The following is a 22,044-nucleotide window of genomic DNA, read 5'->3' as shown; positions in this document are numbered from 1 at the left end:
GTTCTGTTTTTTCTTAAATAATAAGAAATTGCCATGTGGCACTAAAAACTCTGGCAAGATCAAAATAATTAAAACCTCTTTCTTTTCCATCCTGATGCTTGGTTTCAACCTAGTTTCCTTAACGCACTGACCTGTTGCCACATCATTGTTTGGCAAGTGAATTGGCAGGCAGTGTAAACAGGTGTACTTACTAAAGTGGCTGGTAAGTGTTCTTTTAAAATAATTGTAGTTTTTAGGTCTGGATCTGATGGTTGATATTTGGGTTATTCAAAAATGGAACAATGTGATTTTTATGGTTACAGCAACCTGCCTTTTCTGCTGTCGCTGCTCTAGAATAGTCTGGGCTTCACATTGACAAAGAACAGTTAAGTAATTGGGAAGTTTTAAAATTATTTTAAAGACTAAAATCCTACTGTGGATTTGGACTCAAAGAGATCGATTTCTGACTTTTTTTAACTTAAGATTTTGTATCTATTTTTATAAACAAATATTAATGCAAATAATCATAAAACTGCTATAACATATATAACCTTCAGAGAAGAACCTGACCGTGGTGAGAAACCCCTAAAACAGGAAGGTAGACATAAATCAGGCAAGAAAAAATCATTTTTATTGGCGGTTTAGGGTAATGTTGAGGGGAGTGGTGGCCTAGTGGTTAGAGCAGTGCGCTTGTGCTCTGAGAGGGTTGCAAGTGCCCGGTTCGATCCCCACAGCCTGAACTCACAGTGGGCGCCACACGATGGCAGCCCACTGCTCCCCAAAGGAAAAGCGTTAAATGCAAAGGTGAATTTCTCCAATATAAGATCAATAAAGTTAATTTTATTTTTATTTTAACTCAAATGTACTGTAACATTGGTGTTGAGAGTTGCTGTTCAATGCTTTCTGTAACCAAATAGTTTAATGATTAAAAGAATGCACCATTACCTTACATCTAGTTTTAACCCTTTCATGCATAGTGGTCACTACAGTGGACAGTTATTAAATGGTTGTTTTCTCTTAAATGAACATGTTTTAATGTCACATTTGCACATATGTTACTACAGTGGACGCTAATGTATCATCCTGCCACTTGTCAAACTGCCACCTACTCCTCAGCTTTTGCAAGTGACTTTTTTTTCCTCAAAAAAAAACAAAATGGCTGACAGAGGAGCACATGGGTTGTGAGGGAGAGGAATATCTGCTCATTCCTTCTATTCTAGGCGATCCTTGCAGGTAAAAAAAATATGGGGCCATCAAGTAACAATAGTTTTCTTTAAAACAAAACAAAACAAGGTTATATCAGTTGCACAAATGCGCATTGTCCACCCAAGTGGACATGTTACCAACTCCCTAAAGAAAGTATATTTTTTAAAAAAATTTATGAAAATGTTTTTTTCATTCATAAAGAGTAATAAAAACACTTGGTAAAAAAAATCATAACATATACTATCGTAATTCATGCATGAAAGGGTTAAAACAACGTGATCCAGAACATAAAGAAATATTATTTACTTTTCTAGAAGAGGCATGTAGAGCCTTTGGACTTTGAACATCAAAATATTGCTGTTTATGAACGTTTTGTTGGCAGGGGGTAAAACATGTCTCACTGCTGCTCTTGTTGGAAATTTTTCTCTTTGCAAATAATTTTAAAATACTAACAATAAAGAGGACCTAGTTTAAAAGAGAAAACCAGATGTTGACTTAGTGGTTGGTATTTGTTACTTTTTGGGAAACATGGTTCAGTGGTAAAGATGTTTACTGTAGATAAGAAGGACCACCTATAAATTTTGGGTTTCCCTATGCTCTTGTGTTTCAGACCTTTAGATAATGGAGCTTTTCCGTTGAAAAGTCTTGAACAAAGATTTCATATTTCATTCTGAAAGTTCTATAAACCTCTTTATAACAGTGAATATTGTGTAACAGTTCAAAGTGAGGTAAAGTCATTGCGGGTTTCTAAATGCTTACGCTGGGAGTAACTGGACTTCTCCTGTTTCTTAAATATGTTTCTTCTCTCATCCAAAAGGTTCCTTCAGTTTAAACATGGGTAGGCTTCATTAAGCTTGTAAATTTTGTTCAGAGCAGCAGCAGGACTCTGAAGTACAAGAATGAGACTGTAAAGGTCACACAAGTTTCTAAACAAACCCTTGATAGCCAAGGTATTTATCATGTGCTGATCCAAACATGTTACAGAATGATGCAGCAGGTCACAAGTTACCACTGAGGTCCACTGAGTTTTATCAAATACTGTCTCAGACTATGCAGAAGAAGCTTTAGAAACCATTAAATGTTGATTTTATTTCGAGTAGAACTTTACACCTGTCCATGTTGCCAATGTAACTGTATTCTCCTGAATGGCCTTGGTGTCCATGTGCTTGATTTTACAGCCAAATGGCCTGATGTGAAACTATGAAGCACTGTAGGGAGAAGGATAATAGACTAGGGAGCCCAATTTACACTATCCTTTTGAAATAGGCCTTAAGCTTACCTAACAACTAAGCAGAGCCAGGAGCTTATCACCTCCATTTTAAAGGAGTCATCGCCCGGAAATTTGTTGTGGAGGATCCACCTCAACTGGCTCCTCCACATCAAGAGGTGCCAGTTGAGGTGGCCCGGGCATCTGATTAGGGGTTCCCCCAGAAGAGCTGGCTCAAGTGGCTAAGGGAGAGGGAAGTCTTGGCCTCCCTACTGAAGTTGATGCCCCCACGACCCGAACCCGGTTAAGCAGAAGAAGATGGATGGATGGATGGATGGATGGATGGATGGATGGATGTTAAACCTGTAGGTTGTTGTTGAGCCTCAGTTAAAACAATCTGAAATGTGAAAGTGGCCTGTTTTGTTTATTTTTATTTGTTCGTGTTGGCTCTTTCCTTATGCCAGAAAAGCCCACGATAGCGGTTCTCCACAGTGTAATTTTTGTCCTCCTCTTTGAATAATGTCATTCACAGAAGAGCGCTAACAGCTATCCCCACTATAGCCTTTATTCATCACCTGCACACAGTCGGTAAATGTTGCTTCTGGTGTGACTTTTTACCTGTTGTGTAAGAGACAAGGAAATAGGGTAAAAAACCATAACCTACTGCTAACTTGCTAAAGCTATATCCACAAGAATGTGCATACATAAGAGAAAGTATTACTAATACCCTCACAAGAAAAAAGTGGATTGAAAAGGGATATCTAATTTCTTTTCCTAGAAATTATTAAACAGCTTATGATTTCAATTCAGCTATATTCTAACCTATTTCTAATTATTTACATGTGATAATTTCTAAATATTTACATTTAATTATGTTACATACTGAGTAACATAATGTAGTTTTTCATACTAAGTCCCTCTCAGAAGAGATTTTAGTCATATTTTTCTCTATAATGAAATATTATTAGAATGAAAAAAAATTGACTATAGAGATTTATAGCTAAATGATTCTTACAAACCCTCAATAGTTATTAATACATTAATTTATAAGGGCTTTATACCTTTAATGATTTAATGACTTGTAGAATGTGATCATTAGATCATAGAAGAACAATTTTATTTACGCGTGAGATGCTGTTTGTTGTAGAGCTTATAATCTTTACAAAATACTTAAAACATTCATCTGTAGTTTTTCAAATTTGCTCTCTAAACCACAGATAAATATGTCTTATGCTGCTACCTCATGGAGAAACAGACATTTCAGAGCCTTATTATAATAAAAGCTTAATATTAAGCTGGGGTTAATATATTTATGAGCAAAGAATCTAGCTGTAGACTAACTACTGTTAGTCCTGTAAGTCACTTGTTACCATATAAATTCAGATGGCATGTGCTGACAAGTCCAAAACATCACCCTGTCATCTTCTTAAAAGATGCACTTTGTCCCATTAAATTAGAGCTCAGCTTCCTCACGCTTAGTGCAAATCAATAGCCACTTGTCAGTCTAAAACTCTGTAATGCAGCAATTTCTTTAATGGCCTCAGCAGAAGCATTTTGGGCATATAACAACAAGAAGCCAACCGACAAATTTGTCACTACGGTCTTCTTTTTAAGCACTTTGATGTTTTCACGGACAATGGTGTGTGAAATTAACTGAATTAGTTTTAGTTTCCCAGTCAGACTATTAGGATTAGGAGAGTTTAGCTGCACCAATCTTCTCCATCCATCTATGTGCTGTCAGTTTAAACTTGCTCATAAACAGTAAACATATTTTCTGGAGGCTTATTAAATGGACTGAGGATTTAAAATGCAGCAACTCAAAAACAAGCATAAAAACTATTGTGCTTTTCTTGAGAAGTTTGCTGAAACATTTTTTACTGAAAAATCCTTCATACAGTATTTCTGTGCACCATGCATTTATATAATTGTGTTGCCTCTACCTAGTTTATGCATGATGAGCAGGAAAAATATGGCTCAGATTTAACCAGGAATAGGTTTGTGGAAGATAGTTATGTGAAAAATAAGGTGGTTTATCCTCATTTCATCCCATGAAGATAGTGATAAGATAAAAAATTGTTACATTTTCTGTTTAAGGTTTCATTTTGTTGTTGACATAATTTTAAGTTAACATGTATTCTTTGGTAATTACACAAATACAATAGAGAGCTCATAGTAAGAATTCCAGGAATATTTTATGATTCCAGCAGATGAATCCAGGTTAATGAAAATAAATCATCCATGGTTTTTAGTTCTTTGATTCTGATTTTGTTTGTCAGATCTCACATCAAATATTTTCAGACTTAACTAGCTGAAAGTAATGCAATTCTTAGTAAAGCAAAAACCTTTACTTACTTATAAAGCATTACACATTCTCTACTGTTCACTGATCATCACACCTGAGCTGCTGAAGTAGAAGTCTGAGGTAACATTTATAGGACATCATTCAAACAGCTATACAGGCTGCAGAAAAAAGGCCATCAGGATAATTTATAAGACTGGCTATCATGGACACATTGCTCCATTATTCATTCATTCATTCTTGACTGAATATGTGTGAAGGCACCTGTAAATTATGCATTTTCTTATGAACAGACATTAATTAATTTTGTTACTTTATAGACTTCTGAGTATTATGTACTCACAAAAAAATTCAATTATAAAAAAATAAGTAGGAATCAGAGAGAATGTTAGTGTTAAGGACTATAGGAAGTAGATGAGGTAGGATTAAATAAGTATCCCTTCTTCATCCCCCCTTTTTAGAAAGAAATCAACAAATTATATAAACTGTAATAATGTATTTATGTCCTTAGTTGTATATGTTTGCATGTGATAAATTGGTAATTTCATTTCATTTACTCAATTTAAACTCTAGATCAGTTTCAAACCCAATGATTATTATTGTAAGTCGATATTTTGATAAAATATAGGGCTCATACAATATATGGAATTACCCACTAACCCAATAAATCGAAGTCTCTACCTTCAAAAAAAGGCTGTCAGAGGGAATCAGTCAAGCACCATGAAGAGTTACTGCACCAGATAATTCAGAGGTTGCTTTCACAAGCCAAAGAAAGAAATCAGGTTTCTAATCCAAGGACACAAAGTGCTGATGTTGTACAATCGCTCACTGTTTGGAGCGCCTTTCAAACGAGTTGCATGAATTTGAACTAAGAGCCTTTTGATTTGTTTTCAAGTGCTCCACTATGACCCTAAATACATCTAGTTAAAAAGAAGTGACAGTAGCCGAAGTTTCTCTCACATTATGCCAGCAAAAGATTGAAGAAATAAATCACCTCCCTCACTTTGCTCCCTGAGTCTGCAAAGACGTCCTCTATGGTTGTGATTTATAGTTTATTACTTGCAAGTAAATTTGAGTATTGGAAATACCATGAAGTGGGATGTCAGACATTCTCAGCACTTCAGTTAATCCTGCAGAACCATCACAAAGGTCACCTAACTGATTGGAAACTTTATGGAATAAGAGATTTGCAAATATGCATATATTCATTCAACTATTCCGAAACGCTAAAGGAAGTTTAGATGTGAAAGATTTAGGTGCAAATTAATATCTTAGCTGCCGACACTGAAAATAGATCTCATTAAAGTAATCTTTGTGAAAAGCGCGGCATCAGGTAAAACCTTAGGACGTCACTTTTCTTCTCATTGGAAAACACACTTGATCACCTTTCAGCTTCATATTTATGTTTGATAGCTGCAACTAAAATGCATGTATAAAAGAAGCTGTGCAGCTTGTGTGACATGCTGTGAATTTAAAAAGGGTTTATATAGGCACATTTCTCAGCATTGCCTCATTCACAGGAAAAAGATAAGTATGGAGGCTAAGATAAGGAGCTTTACTAGTTTGAATCTGGTGAGTGTATTTAACCGATATCCTTGTATGATTATGACTATATTCACTGGGCAATGCAAGGAGAGATCTTGAAGAAGTGAAGAGTGCATGAAGGAAGGAATCATGGACTGAAAGTTCCTTTAATGCAGGTAGATTCTGTTAAAGCTTGTTTTCATTTGAGTCTGTAATTAAGACTTTTTTCTGGTCATTAATGATGTTAAAACCTAATTTTGTCATTTTTTGTATATATTTTATTATTTTAAATATATAATCAGTATGAATTAAATAATTGTTTTGGTAACCTCCAAGGATAAAAACAAAAACAAAGCAATATTACAAAAATAAACTAAAGATTGTATTTATAAAATGAATAGGGATAGAAAATGCAGACTGATTTAATCCAGCACTGTCTTCTTAGCCTTAAATTAACAGCGTTATTTCTTTGTTTTTCAAATAATTTCCCTAATTAAATATCTTTTGTTAGGAAACATATATCAAGATCCTATCACGTACTAATATTTGATTTTGAATTTTAGTTTTTAAACAATCTTGTGCTCTACAAATGATCGAGACCATCTTTTCAGATGTATAGTTTTAAAATTTCTTTTTGTTGTGAGTCTTCATGACTCTATGATATCTTAGCAGTATTATAACCCCCCCTGCATTTTAACTAAATAAATTTTGAGTATTTTCTGGTTAAAAACCTTCATTAAGCCTTTTTGAATTACTTCCTGCAATTCAATGATATTTAACCTGTTAATAATTCTTATTGTAAAAATTACTTTGTGTATTTTCTACAACTTGCCCTCAGGAATGAACTCGATTGCTTTTTTGCAAAATAAATATACTCTGCAGAAAACTGCTTTCAATTATAGAAAAGCCTTGAAAAAAAAAATCACTTAAAAATATACAGTATATATTACAACCACAGCTACTGACATCCCGACTAGCCTTTATAAAAAATATGGAACCCAGCCTCCACCAGTGTTTAATAGAATAGAATATAATAGAAAATCCCTTTATTGTCCCACAATGGGAAAATTCTGTTATTTACAGCAGCAAAAAGAATAAAGACAAAATGATCACACAAATATGGACCTTTGGAAAATGTATTAGAATAACATAACAGTGAAGAGTTAAAAGATAAACAATAACATACTGTAAAGTGTTTTAACAATATAATGTTCCAACATATAAAGATTTAAATTATATAGCATTTGCAATAAGATGCAAATCTCTTCTACCCTGTTAAGAATATATGTTTAGGACCACTTTTAATATGATGAGCGAAACATGGAGAAGGGAAGAAAGAAAAAGCTTAACTAGATGAAGCAAAACATATTTATGAGCTAGAAAACATTCACAGTTAATTTAATAGCTGGGAGGGATCTTGTTAAACCAAGGTTAATGGTAAAAGTAGGTTTAAGGGGATTTTTATTAATATTGTTCAAAGTTTAAATTCAAATCAATGTCATTTAGATAATTTAAAGTATATGGTCTCAAATGATTAAGAAATGCAATGTTAGTAAAACACAACCAGAAAGAAACACAACCACATTGTACAATATCTCATCCAGTGACCCAGGATTTAAGGATAAACTCACAAGATTTCTTTTCATTTTTATAATGAAAATAATACCTTTAGTTATGGTTGAGGTGTAGTGTTTGAACCAGAGTTTCCCATAAGTTCATTGCATGTAGATGAAGCGGAGTACTGGAAAAATGGAAGGTCCCTAAAAGAGCTTTCAGTTTAGCCTCATCCCAACGCAAAAACAGTGATAGCTTTTAGTGACATTGTAGCTTCATCCATTTTCTAGCACGCTTATACCGAGTGGGGTCGCAAGGGGTGCTGGTGCCTATCTCCAGCAGTCAATGGGCGAGAGGCAGGGTACACCCTGGACAGGTCGCCAGTCCATCGCGGAGCAACACAGAGACAAACATGACAAACAACCATTCACGCACACACTCACACCTAAGGGGACTGTAGAGAAGCCAATTAACCTAACAATCATGTTTTTTGGACTGTGGGAGGAAGCCGGAGTACCCGGAGAGAACCCACGCATGCTCAGGGAGAACATGCAAACTCCATGCAGAAAGACCTCGGGCCGGGAATCTAACCCAGAACCTTCTTGCTGCAAGGCAGTCACTGAGCCCCCACATTGTAGCTTCAGTGTCACTGAAAAAACTTCTCTCTAGAAAAAATAAGAAAAAATGAGCATCATTATGTTTACACTGTTTCTGTAAAACAGTGAAAACATAAAAAAGAAAGCGTCCCTTAAAGAGGTAATTTGCTCAGTCTTAAATTTTAAGTCCCCAATTATGTAGGGGAATCAAGCTGGCTCTAAAACATGATCTCAAATAGGAGCAGGAAGATGTGTGAACTAGGTTAAACTACATAGTAACCCTGCACATCTGGAAATGCATCACTGCTCTACAACAACAGTAACAGAACATCCATTGCCTTCTGCAGTGTTTTCACAAGGTCAGGCTTATTTCAGCGAGTCAGACCCGTTATCATACCAGCAGTGATGGGACTAACGGCGTTGAAACTAACGGCGTTACTAACGCCGTTACCTTGTTTTAGTAATGAGTAATCGAACTAATTACTTTGACTGTAACTATAACGCAGTTACCATTGCAGACACCCCGTTACTGCGCGTTACTCAGGTCGCACAATGAACCTTTTTTCATGATGGGACTCGTGCGCAGCTGCGTGAAGCTGACACCCCACCCACGTCAAAAAACTCTGCAAATAGACTGAATGGTTAGTGCAACGATTTCAGAATGAGACATCCCCAGTTATTAATTTCATATACTCACCAGATCTGAATGTCCTGTTAAAAACCTTCCCATGGCGTTCCCCCCTGATGTCATTTACGTTGAGTTGCAATAAATGCTAAACTCTCTGCAGGTTCTTGTCTTTGTCGTCCGCTCTATTCAGCTGGCTTTGGAAACACACGGCGAGAAGGTGGGGGCTGGGTGGGGAGGGTTACGGGGGCGAGAAACGCAAAAGTAACGCAATAGTTACTTTTACTAGTAACTAGTTACTTTTATTGTGGAGTAACTCAGTTAGTAACTCAGTTACTTTTTGGGAGAAGTAACTAGTAACTATAACTAATTACTTTTTCAAAGTAACGTGCCCAACACTGCATACCAGAGTGGCTCTGGTTGATTTGGAAAGAGGGAACTTAAACATGTATGGGTAAAAACTGTTAAGCAGCCATATAAGAGTTGATGCATTAAAGATTTAAGTATCTTCATTTTCCAACCATTTTCAGAATGTCCTGTGAGAACCATTCACAGTGCAGCCCTTTTTATTTATATGTTTTTGTGCATATTTTGCAGATCTATAAGGCTTTACTCCTAAAGTGCCCGGTAGAGTTTCTGTCTTCTTTCTTTCTTTCTTCTTTTTAAGTGCTTCTAGCTGCAGTTGCAGCTCTGATATTTTGCCGATTTATTTTTAAGAAGTGTCCTTGCTTTACAACCACAGATCTTTTCTTTGAGTTTCTTTTAAGTAGAAAATGTGCCCTGAGGCGTATTTTAAAGCTGGCATCTAAAAATTGCTCAAGTAGTGTTTTAAAAGTACAAACTTCTAATTACATGCTGACCTATCCTGAAGTCTTTGTCCTGTGTTCGCCTTAGGTGACCAGTCTCAGAGTCTGAGTTGAGTTGTATTTACCTTCAAATGAAATGGATCATGCGCTCCTATGTTCCCGCTGTCTGTTATTCCCCAGCTATTCTCCCTTAACCCCTCAAAGGGGGTATTAAAAACCCACCACCTCCTGTTCATCATCATCATCACCACCACCCCCAACCATGACCCAGTTTGCAGGGGATGAGGGGTGTAAGTGAGGGCCATTGTGAGTACCACAGGGAGAGAGGCAAGATGCTCTAACTCCCTCGCTCCTCTCCCTTTCAGAAGAAAAAATGCTCACACTTGGTTTAGCACACACTGAAGCTCTCCATAAGAGAATCCCAGTTGAACTGTGCGCATGTAGTTCTGAAATGTTCTTTGTCGTGGAGATGCAGCTGTTGGTTTTAGGTCAGAGTTAATAGAAGTCGGCTGAGGTTACAAGTACAAAAGGAAGACTGAGTGAAATGAGAAGACAGAGATGGGGGGGTGTCATGTAGAGAAAGGACACAGGAGCTGGCACCTGGGAGAGGAGAAGAGTGAGTATGCTGCTTCATCACCTTTTCTTGTTCTTTATTCATCTATAAACATTGTAACTGAACTTGCGATCATTGAGATATCTCACACTGATCGCTACCAAGATCATTTTTCTTTGAATGAAACGGAATCAAAAGGCACAGATGTGCACAGAGAGGGCTCTGCGTCTGACTCCTCCTGAGACATATGGAATCTGTTTACAGTTGTAATTCTTCCCTTTGGACACCGTTAATGAGGATTTTGTTTTTATTTCCTCATGCGTGCAGTGAAAATACACGCTCGCTGAGAACAAGACTCCCTTTCTTACTTAAGATTTACTATCTATCACTCTTCATACGGTTTATTTCCCTTCCTTTGTATTTGTCTCTGCATGTTTTAGAGGCCAAAATCAGGGTGATTTTTGTTTTTTACATTTTGCATCTACAAATCTAACTTTTACATTTTAGTGTGTGTCCCATGTAGGTGGGCAGGATGATGGTCTTTGATAATATTTAGCGACGCAAAGCCTCTTTTGACGTGCATGTTTTTAATCACTTTAGGAACTCTTCTGAACAAAGTTGGCTCTCAAAGAGCAAGGCGACAACCAGAAAAAGCTGATAAGAAAACCATTTTTAGATAAGCTGTGTGTAGTTTTGCTCCTTTGATGATTGGAATATCTTAGCACGCCTAACAAAACAGCTTTTCCAATCCCTTAATAGTAACCGAGGGCTTTTCCTTTCTTTTTAAACCAATGATATGTGAACAGCACTGTTATAATAGCTATCTCTGCACATATACATTTGTTTTAGATGAAAACTATTAGCTTTAATCTTACAGATGTTTGGTCACCTCCTGTGTGAGCAGATTTCTTTAGTGTGTGCAGTCTGCAGGGAACAAGGTGGAAGCTCAGTGAGGCATTAGGGAATCCTGAGGATGCCAGCAGCAGAACAGAGGGACCGGGCGCTGTGGCAGTGACCCTCAAACACTCCCAGTTAGCACTTCTACAACTTGGGATAACTTTTATAAAGTAAATGAAAGAATTGACTTCATACTTTTTGTACTTTCTGAGAAATATACTTTTAAAATCAATTTCAATGTAAACTTATAAAACATTCTTTATTCTTATATTCAGTTACTCAACCCCAGTATGTTTTCTTACGACATCAGAGCAGAACATTCTTTCTTTTGTTCAAATTCTTCATTCTTAGCCTGACTTTGGTCTGTTTCTGTTGAATATTATTGTTTTAATGAATCCGTTCACTGATCTTGTGAGACGTTCATTCACTGACAGTTAAAAAACAACCGACAAACCTTTTTACTTTGAAGTGCAGAGTTGCTATTTTCTCCTTGAGTCAAATTTCATCAGTCGTCTCAGACATTTACTGTATGCAGTTTTTTTTTTTATCTCCTCTATGGATTCACTAAAACAAAATGCAATAACAAACAACCTAAGCTTGCTGTTTTGTCCTTTTTTTTACAGAATCACAATTTGCACCAAATTTATAAGTTATTTTATGTATAGTTAAAAGTTTCTACTTTGAAAAAGGAAAAAATAATTAGTTGAACTGTGAACATTTTGAACTTCTATAATCTGCTACAAGGAATAAGACCATTTTCATAGGCTTCAACCTCAAAAATTCTGTCATAGAGTCTGGACGTCCAGGTGAGGCCCTACATTTTTGTGGAACTATGCTCAATTTAAAGTAATTTTATGAAATGGAAGGGCCCAGAAATTTTAATACATGTTAAAAATCAAGACAATAAAAGTAACTGAGCCGAAAAACAGTCCAGGAAACTAAACAGAAACTTAAACAAAAAGCATTTTAAAAGGCAGCGGTCAAACAGCAAATCGTTTGACAGGGTCAAACTAATCTTGGCTACAGTTGGGACTGACCGAATCTTTTACTGGATCCATTGTATGAGGTATCAGCCAAAGACATAACTTTATGTCACTGTGAGAAATCAAAAGGACAAATGCTTGCAGTTACACTTAATTATATGAAATAATCATAGTGTCAATGATACTAGACAAAGTCCTTGGAGTTTCTTACAAAAGCAATAGATGGTTAAATTAATTTAATAAAACTATTCAAGCACATCAGCATGGATGGCTTGATTAAAGTCATAGTAGAGGCTGATCGACGCATTAGCCATACCGACAGTCATTAGAGACATTTTCTTTACATTTCAGCCCATTAAGTATCCAAACTGCCTTCAGGCTCTACTGTTAATATGGATGAGGCTGTGTGTGGGTTTCTGTATGTGTCTCATAGGAAAACACATATGAAAGGAAAGCAGGTTTGTTTTACATTAACAACAATGAGGTTCAGTTTAGCTAACATAGAAATCTTTCTTTGATTTTTGTTAATACATTTATTCTACTACCATTGAATGTTGAGTTTTTATTGAAAGCCTAATATACCTTCTGAACGTATTTGGTGAACTGTCATATGTTTCATACTTTGCATGTTAAAGTTGCAATGTGTAATTTATGACTTGTTTTCCATTAACTAACTTAACTGTGATCTCTAACATGACCCTGAATGTTAATCTTTATTCCAGTATTTACATTATTTAAATACATGACATGAAAGATAAATCCTAACTATAAATATTTTTAATGTGCAAAATCTGCAGGTCTTCTAGACTGTATAAAACATGATGGATATATTGTGGTTACTGACTTCTTTTTTCTCCTTTCCAACTGCTTAGAATAGTGTATTTCCATTTATAATTTAATTATATCATATTTATTGTTTATATGTTTTGAATAATGATAACATTCTTTAACTCAATTGCATATAGAAATTTAGAAAACAAGGTTTTTGCCAGGGCCCCCAATGCATCAGGGGGCCTTAAAGAGAACCTTGTGACATGCTTTTGGTTCTATTAAGTTTTATCTTTGAGTTTTCATTGGTTTGATTTCCATTTTGTGTTATTCTACCTATTTTTTTATTGTATTTGATTTCTTAGGTATTTATTGTTTGCCCTCTTAAGTCAGTCTCCTTTTCACTAGCTCCTTTCTAGACTCCTCTGTTCACACCTGCTCCCAACCTGCTGATTAACCTGGTCTTTGTTTCTCTCTCCCATATGTGCACCTCCTGCTCAGTCACTGTTGCTGATTTGTCATCATTTCTTTGCCCCCTTGTTGTGAGTATTTCTGGTTCTCAGTTTTTGTGGATTTTGTGGATTTATGTTTTGGGATTTTTTGCTTTTGTTGCGCTTTTTTGTTATTAAATCTGCAAGTAACCACCTTCAGCTTCAGTGTCTGCATTTGGTTCCTGTCAAACTTCCACCCAACTTGACACCTTGGCTTCTCACACAGAAAATAAAATCTTAACATTTGTAATCTCTTTATCGACCATAAGCAATTTATAATTTTCATTAAACAATCAGAACTTCAAATGTGTATGACCTCGATATAATACACAATACCTCCTGTTGCCTTTACTTGCCATTTATTTAGTAAACAGAGCCTACTAGAGCATATTTTTTATCTTATTATAAATTCAGCTGTTCTGTAAAGGTGTCAGAGGTTTATCAGAAAACATCAATAAACAAACAAGGCTATGAAGGCCAAGAAACAGAGCAGAGGAATCAGGGCTAAAGAGAGATTTGGGATATGAAATTATATGTCTTTAAATACATCTTAGTCTCAGAGAAGCAGCCAAAGTCATATGTCGTGTTAAGTTTCAATTAGTTTCATAATTTCAATATAGAATTCAATTTAATTAAGAGAAGCAACACCTAGCAGAAACACCCATAGAGCTGAGTAGCTAAAAAAAACTGGTTTCATGGGCAAACATCACAGATCGATTTTGTTTGCTTATCTTTTATTGAATGTAAATAAATAGGTGTGAAAGTTTTATTATTTTTAGACAAGGAAGCAGAAATCTGTCCCCTACATCTATCAAAGTAGTCAAGGAATTTATATATCCTGGGCTTGCCTCAAAAATCATATTAAAAAAGTTTCTGATCTTTTGAAACACAGCTTGTTTTTTTCTAGACGCATCTAAAACACATTGACTTATAAAGCTGCAAAAATGTACTTCGAAGCATTGATAATTTAAAACCTTAAATGATTGCTGAAGCGTTAAGGTCTCATATTAGTTTTTGCTTTCCGAAACATTCCCTTCCAATTGGCTGACCTGTAAAAAGAGATTTTGTCTATGTACCAAAGTATCCTTTATACTGTTGGCTCTTTGAAGTAGTTCTTGAGAGAATGATTTAGATTTGTTTTCACTGGGCATGCACGTTTGACAGGCCTCACACTCTGGTTCCCTCGGCTACTTTGTTGAGCCCCCACCATCAATAACACATTAGCAAAAGAATTTGAAGATGATGAAGATGAGCTACAAGTTTTTTTCTGAACCCCCTTTACAGATTGATTGAAAATAACTTAAACATATATAACGTCCTAACCTCCTAAGACATTACGAATTTACAGAACAGATGAGAGTCGTTGATCAAACCTCTAAAATAAAAATGCACCTGCAACAAATGCAGCTAGGGGCTGATTATTGATGTTGTTGGGCTACAATTAGGCTGATTTAAAGCCATTTGCCATTACCATGGGAACAATAACAAGGCCACAAGACTGCCGCCAGTTTGGTGACAATTATTTTTTTCCTGCCAGAGACAGTAGCAGGAAATGACAGCCCCCTCAAAGGCCTCATAAACACTTAGATCACTATCTCAAGGATTTAAAAGATATAGGTATGTATTTAGAAACAATTTATAAAATACCCTAACTGTGGTATTTTGTGTTCTCGTAGCAGAGCCAGTGAGATACCATCACTATAAATTGCAGGAAAACACACAATATTAAACTTTAATCATTTTATTGTGTATTCAAATGTTCAACTTATCTTTAAGACTGTAAACAATATAACTATTTTCGGTTCATGAGCTGTATTGACAACAGAAAACCCAACTGTAGCTCAAAACACAAAGTCCTGGCAAGTCTAAAACTTTCCTCTAACCTGAGTAGTCTTGGAAATGTTAGAGGAAAACCAGATAGTGTACTCATACTGATTATCTTCCACTTTATCTGGGACCAGGCTGCGGCAGTCACAGAAGAGACTCCCACACATGAGAGGGGAGGTGTCTTGGTAAGGGGGAACCCCAAGGAGCTTCCCGGCCAGCAAAGATACATATTCCCTCCATCGTGCCTTTGGTTGTTCTCTGACCCTCCCGGTGGGATGTGCCTGGAACACCTCCTCAGGAAGCATCTGAAAAATAGGTCTGAGCCACTGTGGCTGACTCCTCTCAATGTGGAGGAAAAGCAACTCTACTCCAAGCTTCTCCGGGATGACTGAGCTCTTCGTCTCCGCCATCTTCCAGAAAAAGCTCAGGACTATGGATGGAAATTAGTTAAAGCCATATCTGGTGCAAATCGTATTTTTATAATCCACTCCTTTCCTGCTTATTCTGTCAAGATTGCGGTGGAGCTGCTGCCTATGTCCAAGAGTCTATAAACAGAGAGCAGGGTACACCCTGGACAGGTCGGCAGTCTATCGCAGGGCAACACAGATACACATAACTATACACACACACAAGAAAAATTTAGTCAATGAACCAACAGTCATGTTTTTGGAGTCTTGGAGGAAGCCGGTCTACCCGAGAGAACCCCTGCTTGCACGGGGCGAACATGCAAATTCCATGCAGAAAGACTCCAGCCGGGAATCAAACCTAGGACCTTCTTGCAGCAATGCAATGATGCTACAAACTATGTCACCTTGCAGCCCTCTTTATCTATTTATTTTTTGAAACTAAATTAATCAACTTAACTACACTAAATACATCAAAGCTTGTTGCTCCAATGAGACCAAATGAGAAATTTTCTCGGCTGAGAATACTTTGTAATATAATCCGCTTGCATCTAAATTCTTCCCTCTGTTAGCGATATGTAATGTAAATGTAATGCCTAACACTTGTTCAAATGTAATTCCTCATATTATAATTAGATTTTATTAACGCAGTGAGGAAAATGATCTTACTACTGACCTCTGACATGATTCATATATCACCAGAGATGTTGGAAGTTCTCCTGTTGCCGCCATACATAAAGGCCACCCAGATAGTGTGTCTAAAACACATATCCAGGTTGATCTTCACAAGCCTTCACCATGAAGACACGCTGTCCATCTTTTTTTTTACCTCAGGCTGATTATCTTGGTGTTCTTCGCTTTGGGCCTGCAGCTGGAGCCCTTTGACTTCCTGTTGAGTCATTACAGCAAATAAGGAATACCTTGACTAACCTCGATGCATAGCTCTGTGTAGTCATGCACCTTTTACATGCAGGGACCTTGTGACATTATTGCTCATGCTTTAGCAGGCTCTTGCACGAGCGAATGCGAGTGTTTAAATGTGTCGGCCCATCTGGGAGTATGTCTGTAAACTACATCTGGCAGAAAATCTCTGTGGGTCCTGAGGGATGGCAGCCAAGAACTGAGGGGATTCCCGCAGTGATGTTCGCTGTAACTATAGTATTGTCTGTTTAAATTCATTTTTTTTCTGCTGATTTGAAGATTTCATCCTTCAGGTTCACCTTGTTCATTTAGGGTCACAAGTCCTATGACTATAAATATATCATCTGTAACACTGACTGTGGCTTTCTTTCAAAACTGATTAGTTTAAACCCATTCATATTTAACTTGAAGGAGTTTTGCATGTTTTATTTTTATGTTTTCATATGTGGCATCCATACCACCACTGTTTTTCTTTTCTTTTACCAAATTATGTCTTTGTGGGGCTCCTCAGGAGGCTGATTCACCCTGGTAGCTTAATGCGCAGAGTCAGCTTCTTACCCCCAACTGCCCCACTAGCTCCTGCAGACATAAATTGGATGAGAAGGCAAAAGACTTGGCCAAATGTATCTGAGGTATCGAGAGTAATAAACGCAGTCAGATGTTAAATGGAGAGGGATCCTTTCTCATGGTCAGAGTGTACTTGGCAAATCCATGCAAGATGGTTTTCTTCAGACTTTTGAATAGGTTCTTTATAGAAAATACCTACAAAACATTGTATAGATGAAAAACTATATTTCATATACCTTGAAATCAGGGGACAGTTTGTGTTTTAGTTTCTTTTTTATGACTAAACAATATGTATGGTCTGAAAAAAATATTTTATGCAGTCTATACCACATACATTTTATACACAGCCGATCATAAATCAGACCAAAACACTTTTAAATTCAGATGCAATTTGATGAATGGTTTATTAGGACTATATGTCTTTATTGACTGTGATTTAAAAAATTCAAGAGCAACCTGTCTCCCTGCTAGATAAATCACTCGGGCACTGGAGAAACATAAATGAAATATCCATATTAGGACAAAGATTAGTCACTGTCAAAAGACCACATCAGGATTCTACATGTATAATACTCCAAAGCTTTAAGATGCCTGATATTCAATTGCATTAGCAATGATTATTTCTGAAAAGAATTTAAGTCAAAATATAAGTTTCAAATCCACAGATAACAATGAATCAGTTTAACCTTTGCAGCTGTTTGTGTCCAAGTACATCTGGATTTATTACCTAAGGAGGTTCATGGGAGTAGTCAGAGGGTGGAGAAATACAGTGATGTCATCCTGTAAAGTTAGATAGGCAGACAGCACTTGGCCATGAGAGGACATTAGGTGCAGGAAATCTCATACAGCTTTGCATTTTTGTTTACTGGATCACAGATGCTCAGAGTTTACACTGTGACGGAGGCACCGACTGCCAAATTGCAGTTGTTTTTGGCTGTTTTGAATTCACATTTCCAGTATGCTTGTCTAAAAGGATTCCAGACATCTATCTGCTGTGTTTCAGGCATGTCCCTATATGGTCACAGTGATCATTAGTCGATTCATGTTTTATCGTAGGCCCTCTTCAGAACATTCCCACCCTCTCAGCCCTGGAGACAAAAAGCAGAGGCCTGGAAGCTCTGGCTTCTCCGCTTCAGTGAAGTTCCAGCTTTCCTGCAGCTATAAGCTAATAAGCAGTTGGTAAGGATCTAGTCCCTGGAAGGCCTTAAAACCCTAACCTAAGCTTTTCATGGTTGGATTTTCTTTTCAGTCAAGCTGACAATAAGCCGTGTATTATTGAGCCTTCATGAGGAGAAAAGTTCTCTGGAGGTGTCATTTTCATCTCCAAAGCAGCCCTTAGGGACAGGAAGGTTTGGTTTTGGCTCCACTGCCTGAGCTAATGTGGGTCTGCAGTTTGAAATCCCGCTCGAATGGTTTGTGGCATGCCACCTGCTGATTCTGCTAGTGTTTGTGGACAGCCCGAAGCCCAGAACTAACCTAGATAGGCAACATGTCCTTTCTTTCGAAACTCCTAATACACACTATAAGAACAATGCAAGTTACAACCCAGCCAGTATAAACTAGTCGAGTCAACTTTGGGAAGTTTGCACAATCCTGAAAACTGCACCTCACACAGAAGACAGTTCACTAAGAGGATTTATTTCTTCTGAAAGAGATAGCCTGAGAAATCCAATGATGTGTAGTAATGTGCACATATGTGCGTGTGTACTTGATGATAGCAAATTCCCTGTTTGGATTATTTTCCCTCCTTCTTCTCAGTGCTGCTTGATGGTGTTTTGTAATACCAATATCCTTTTTCCAGTCTTTTTTGAGCTTCTAATTCTCTAAAAAGTCCCAACTTGACAGCTACCTCTTTGTAAGAGAGCTCTGTGTACATGAGCTGCATTAAGCAATAGAGAAATTAAAGATGCATTGATTTTCTGAGCTCAGAGTGAAATGTTAATTTTAATTAATACAATTATTGTCATGCTGAATTTGAAAAAATAATATGGTTTCCACCAGGATTAAAGTCTTTCTGGAGATACTTAGCTAAATCATTGTTCTTACTTTGGATTCACCCTGTATAACTTTATTTCTGTCCTTTTGTCCCCCACCCTTCTTTATATTTTACAGAGTCTGTGAGCAAGTGAGAGAGGGACACTGTCTGCCCCACTGTCCAGTGACACCATGAGCTGGAGCTTCCTCACACGGCTGCTGGAGGAGATCCACAACCACTCCACCTTCGTGGGGAAGCTGTGGCTCACCGTGCTCATCGTCTTCCGCATTGTTCTCACTGCCGTTGGGGGAGAGTCCATCTACTATGACGAACAAAGCAAGTTTGTGTGCAACTCGGGTCAACCAGGATGTGAGAACGTGTGCTACGATGCCTTCGCCCCATTATCTCATGTTCGCTTCTGGGTATTCCAGATCATTCTGGTAGCGATGCCTTCCCTTATGTACATGGGCTATGCTGTCAATAAGATTGCACGATTGGATGAAGCAAAAGGAACCATTGGATCTTCCTCCGTCAGAACAGGAGGAGGTGGCTACACCCACCGTAAACCCAGGAAAATCTGCTTTGGAGCCCGGCAGCACAGAGGTATAGAAGAGACTGAGGAGGACCAAGAAGATGATCCTATGATCTATGAGGTGCCAGAGATTGAACCACCAAAAAGGCCTCGGGATCCGCTGCAGCCCACACCCAGACCTAAGATCCGCCATGACGGACGTAAGCGTATCCGAGACGAGGGTCTGATGCGGGTCTATGTCCTGCAGCTGGTTACTAGAACAGTGCTTGAGGCCAGCTTCCTTGCAGGCCAGTATTTACTTTATGGTTTTCGTGTGAAGCCGATTTTTGTGTGCTCGGGAAAACCTTGCCCCCACAGTGTCGACTGCTTCGTTTCTCGGCCTACGGAAAAAACTATATTTCTGCGTATCATGTATGGTGTCACTGTCCTCTGTCTCACTCTCAATATTTGGGAAATACTCCATTTGGGTATTGGTTCTATTTGTGACATCCTGAGGAAACGGCGAAGCCCACCTCAGGATGACGAGTACCAGCTAGGGTTGCTGGGCCCTAACGCTGGTGGGGAGGGCTCTGTGGGTGGGACAGCTCCTGAGGCAGGTTCTGAGGGTGGAGTAGGTGGAGAAGGAGCTGCAGATTACGTTGGGTACCCATTCTCATGGAACACCCCTTCAGCTCCGCCGGGGTACAACATTGTTGTGAAGCCAGAGCAGATGCCATACACTGACCTTAGCAATGCCAAGATGGCATGTAAGCAGAATAGGGCAAACATTGCCCAAGAGGAACAGCAGCAGTTTGGTAGCAATGAGGATAATTTCCCTACTGGAGGGGAAGCCCGAGTGGCTCTCAACAAAGACATGATCCAGCAGGCTCATGAGCAACTGGAAGCAGCCATCCAAGCCTACAGTCAGCAGCACCGGGCAGAGGAACATCTTGGAGACAACCAGGATGACAAGCCACAGAGTAACATCATCCAGGCCCAGCCACAGCCCCAACTTCAGCCGCATAAAGAGCGAAAACACAGAGCGAAGCATGGCAAAGGGGGCAGCAGTGGGGGAGGCAGCAGCAGCAACAGCAGCAGCAGCAAATCAGGAGAGGGCAAACCTTCTGTATGGATTTAAGCCCACCTGAGGTGGCACGTATTGTTAGCTTGTATATACTACTAAATGGATGTGAAGCTGTTGCAACCAGTGTTAAGTAATATACCATACTTGCCTTAAAGAATCCTGCAAGCTGGAGATTAATGTGGTTTAATAGAGCTGGGTAAAAACATTGATGTTGCAGCTGACAGTTTGTTTAGTCCATACTATCTCTGCTAGAGTAATAACATAAACGATGTGATCTTTATGTTTTCCTATCACATCTGAAAATAGGTAAATGTTGTCCTCCTGCTTCCCTTTTTGTTGGAAATACAGCTTCATAAAATCTTTGATTTCTCAAAGCTGTCTTGAAAGCAGATTACCTGTAGAGTTTTTGAGCGAACAAATCCTAAACAAGTCTTGAGGCAACAAAACAAAAATTGATGCATTATCCCTATGTCTTATGTACAATATCTAGCAAACCAAAGCTTTGACTTAAGGTTATGATAATTAAGGTAAATGTACATAAAAGGTGATTAAAGGGCATTACCTGAATCATTGACTGTTTACTAGAACAAGAACGTAACTGCCTAAAGGTGATGTTCTGTCAGAGTTTTTCTTTTTTCATTCTTGTAGCACTTTTTCTATGTTTATTGCTATACTTTTTAATTCAACTGTGTGCTTGTCTCATGCAAATTCTTAAAGTGCTACACCAGCTGCTACTCAGGTGCCACTGAGTACAGCCGGTGGATCTTGTAGTTTTTGTTTTGTTTTTTTACAAAATGCAGAAGCAAGTCAGCTTTTATACCTTTAATCCTTAGGTTACTATCCATCTCTGTTGTTGGTGGAGATAGTGCTTCTCTGCTGCTCCATTTGCCTTGAAGCTGACTGCCCCCTGCTGGCGATTTTATACTGGGCATTTACTCTCCTTTCATTTACCATGAAGTAGATGCAAATACTACCTATATCCAGCAACACCTTAAAGGAATAGTACACCCAAAACATGATTAGCCTTCATTTTCTACTCACCTCCATGCTGAACAACACTCTGGAGTACTTTTTTGATATCTCAAATGCATCTGGAGATCTGGGAGGCTTCTTGCTGTCTGCTGACATTCAAATAATGGAGGTCCATGGCGCCCGAGACAGAAAGGTCCATAAAAGTCCACAAAAACGTGTCAATATTCCTCCATACTGCTCGTCCAATGTAATCCAAGTGTCCTGAGTGGGTAGCATCCAGAATTTACTCGAAACG

General features: G+C 38.0%; 1 protein-coding gene across 4 annotated transcripts in view; it reads left to right on the top strand.

The window, feature by feature from the left end:
* gjc1 (gap junction protein gamma 1) overlaps positions 1 to 21,766 on the top strand; it is a 50,062-nt gene extending 28,296 nt beyond the window's left edge. For 2 of the 4 annotated variants that reach the window (XM_038284247.1, XM_038284238.1), the window contains one exon: positions 19,320 to 21,766. In XM_038284247.1, the coding sequence (XP_038140175.1) occupies positions 19,374 to 20,831 (1,458 nt within the window). In that variant the 5' untranslated portion in view covers positions 19,320 to 19,373 and the 3' untranslated portion in view covers positions 20,832 to 21,766. Of the gene's footprint in view, positions 1 to 10,167; positions 10,413 to 18,317; positions 18,387 to 19,319 lie in introns of those variants that run through there. The other 2 variants (XM_038284254.1, XM_038284262.1) reach the window with 2 other exon arrangements.
* Positions 21,767 to 22,044: the final 278 nt, after the last annotated feature.

Source organism: Cyprinodon tularosa, unplaced genomic scaffold, assembly GCF_016077235.1.
Source record: "Cyprinodon tularosa strain WSP-4 unplaced genomic scaffold, ASM1607723v1 ctg105, whole genome shotgun sequence".
NCBI lineage: Eukaryota > Metazoa > Chordata > Actinopteri > Cyprinodontiformes > Cyprinodontidae > Cyprinodon > Cyprinodon tularosa.
The sequence above is the reverse complement of the archived record's forward strand: the minus strand, read 5'-3'. Positions and strand labels throughout refer to the sequence as shown.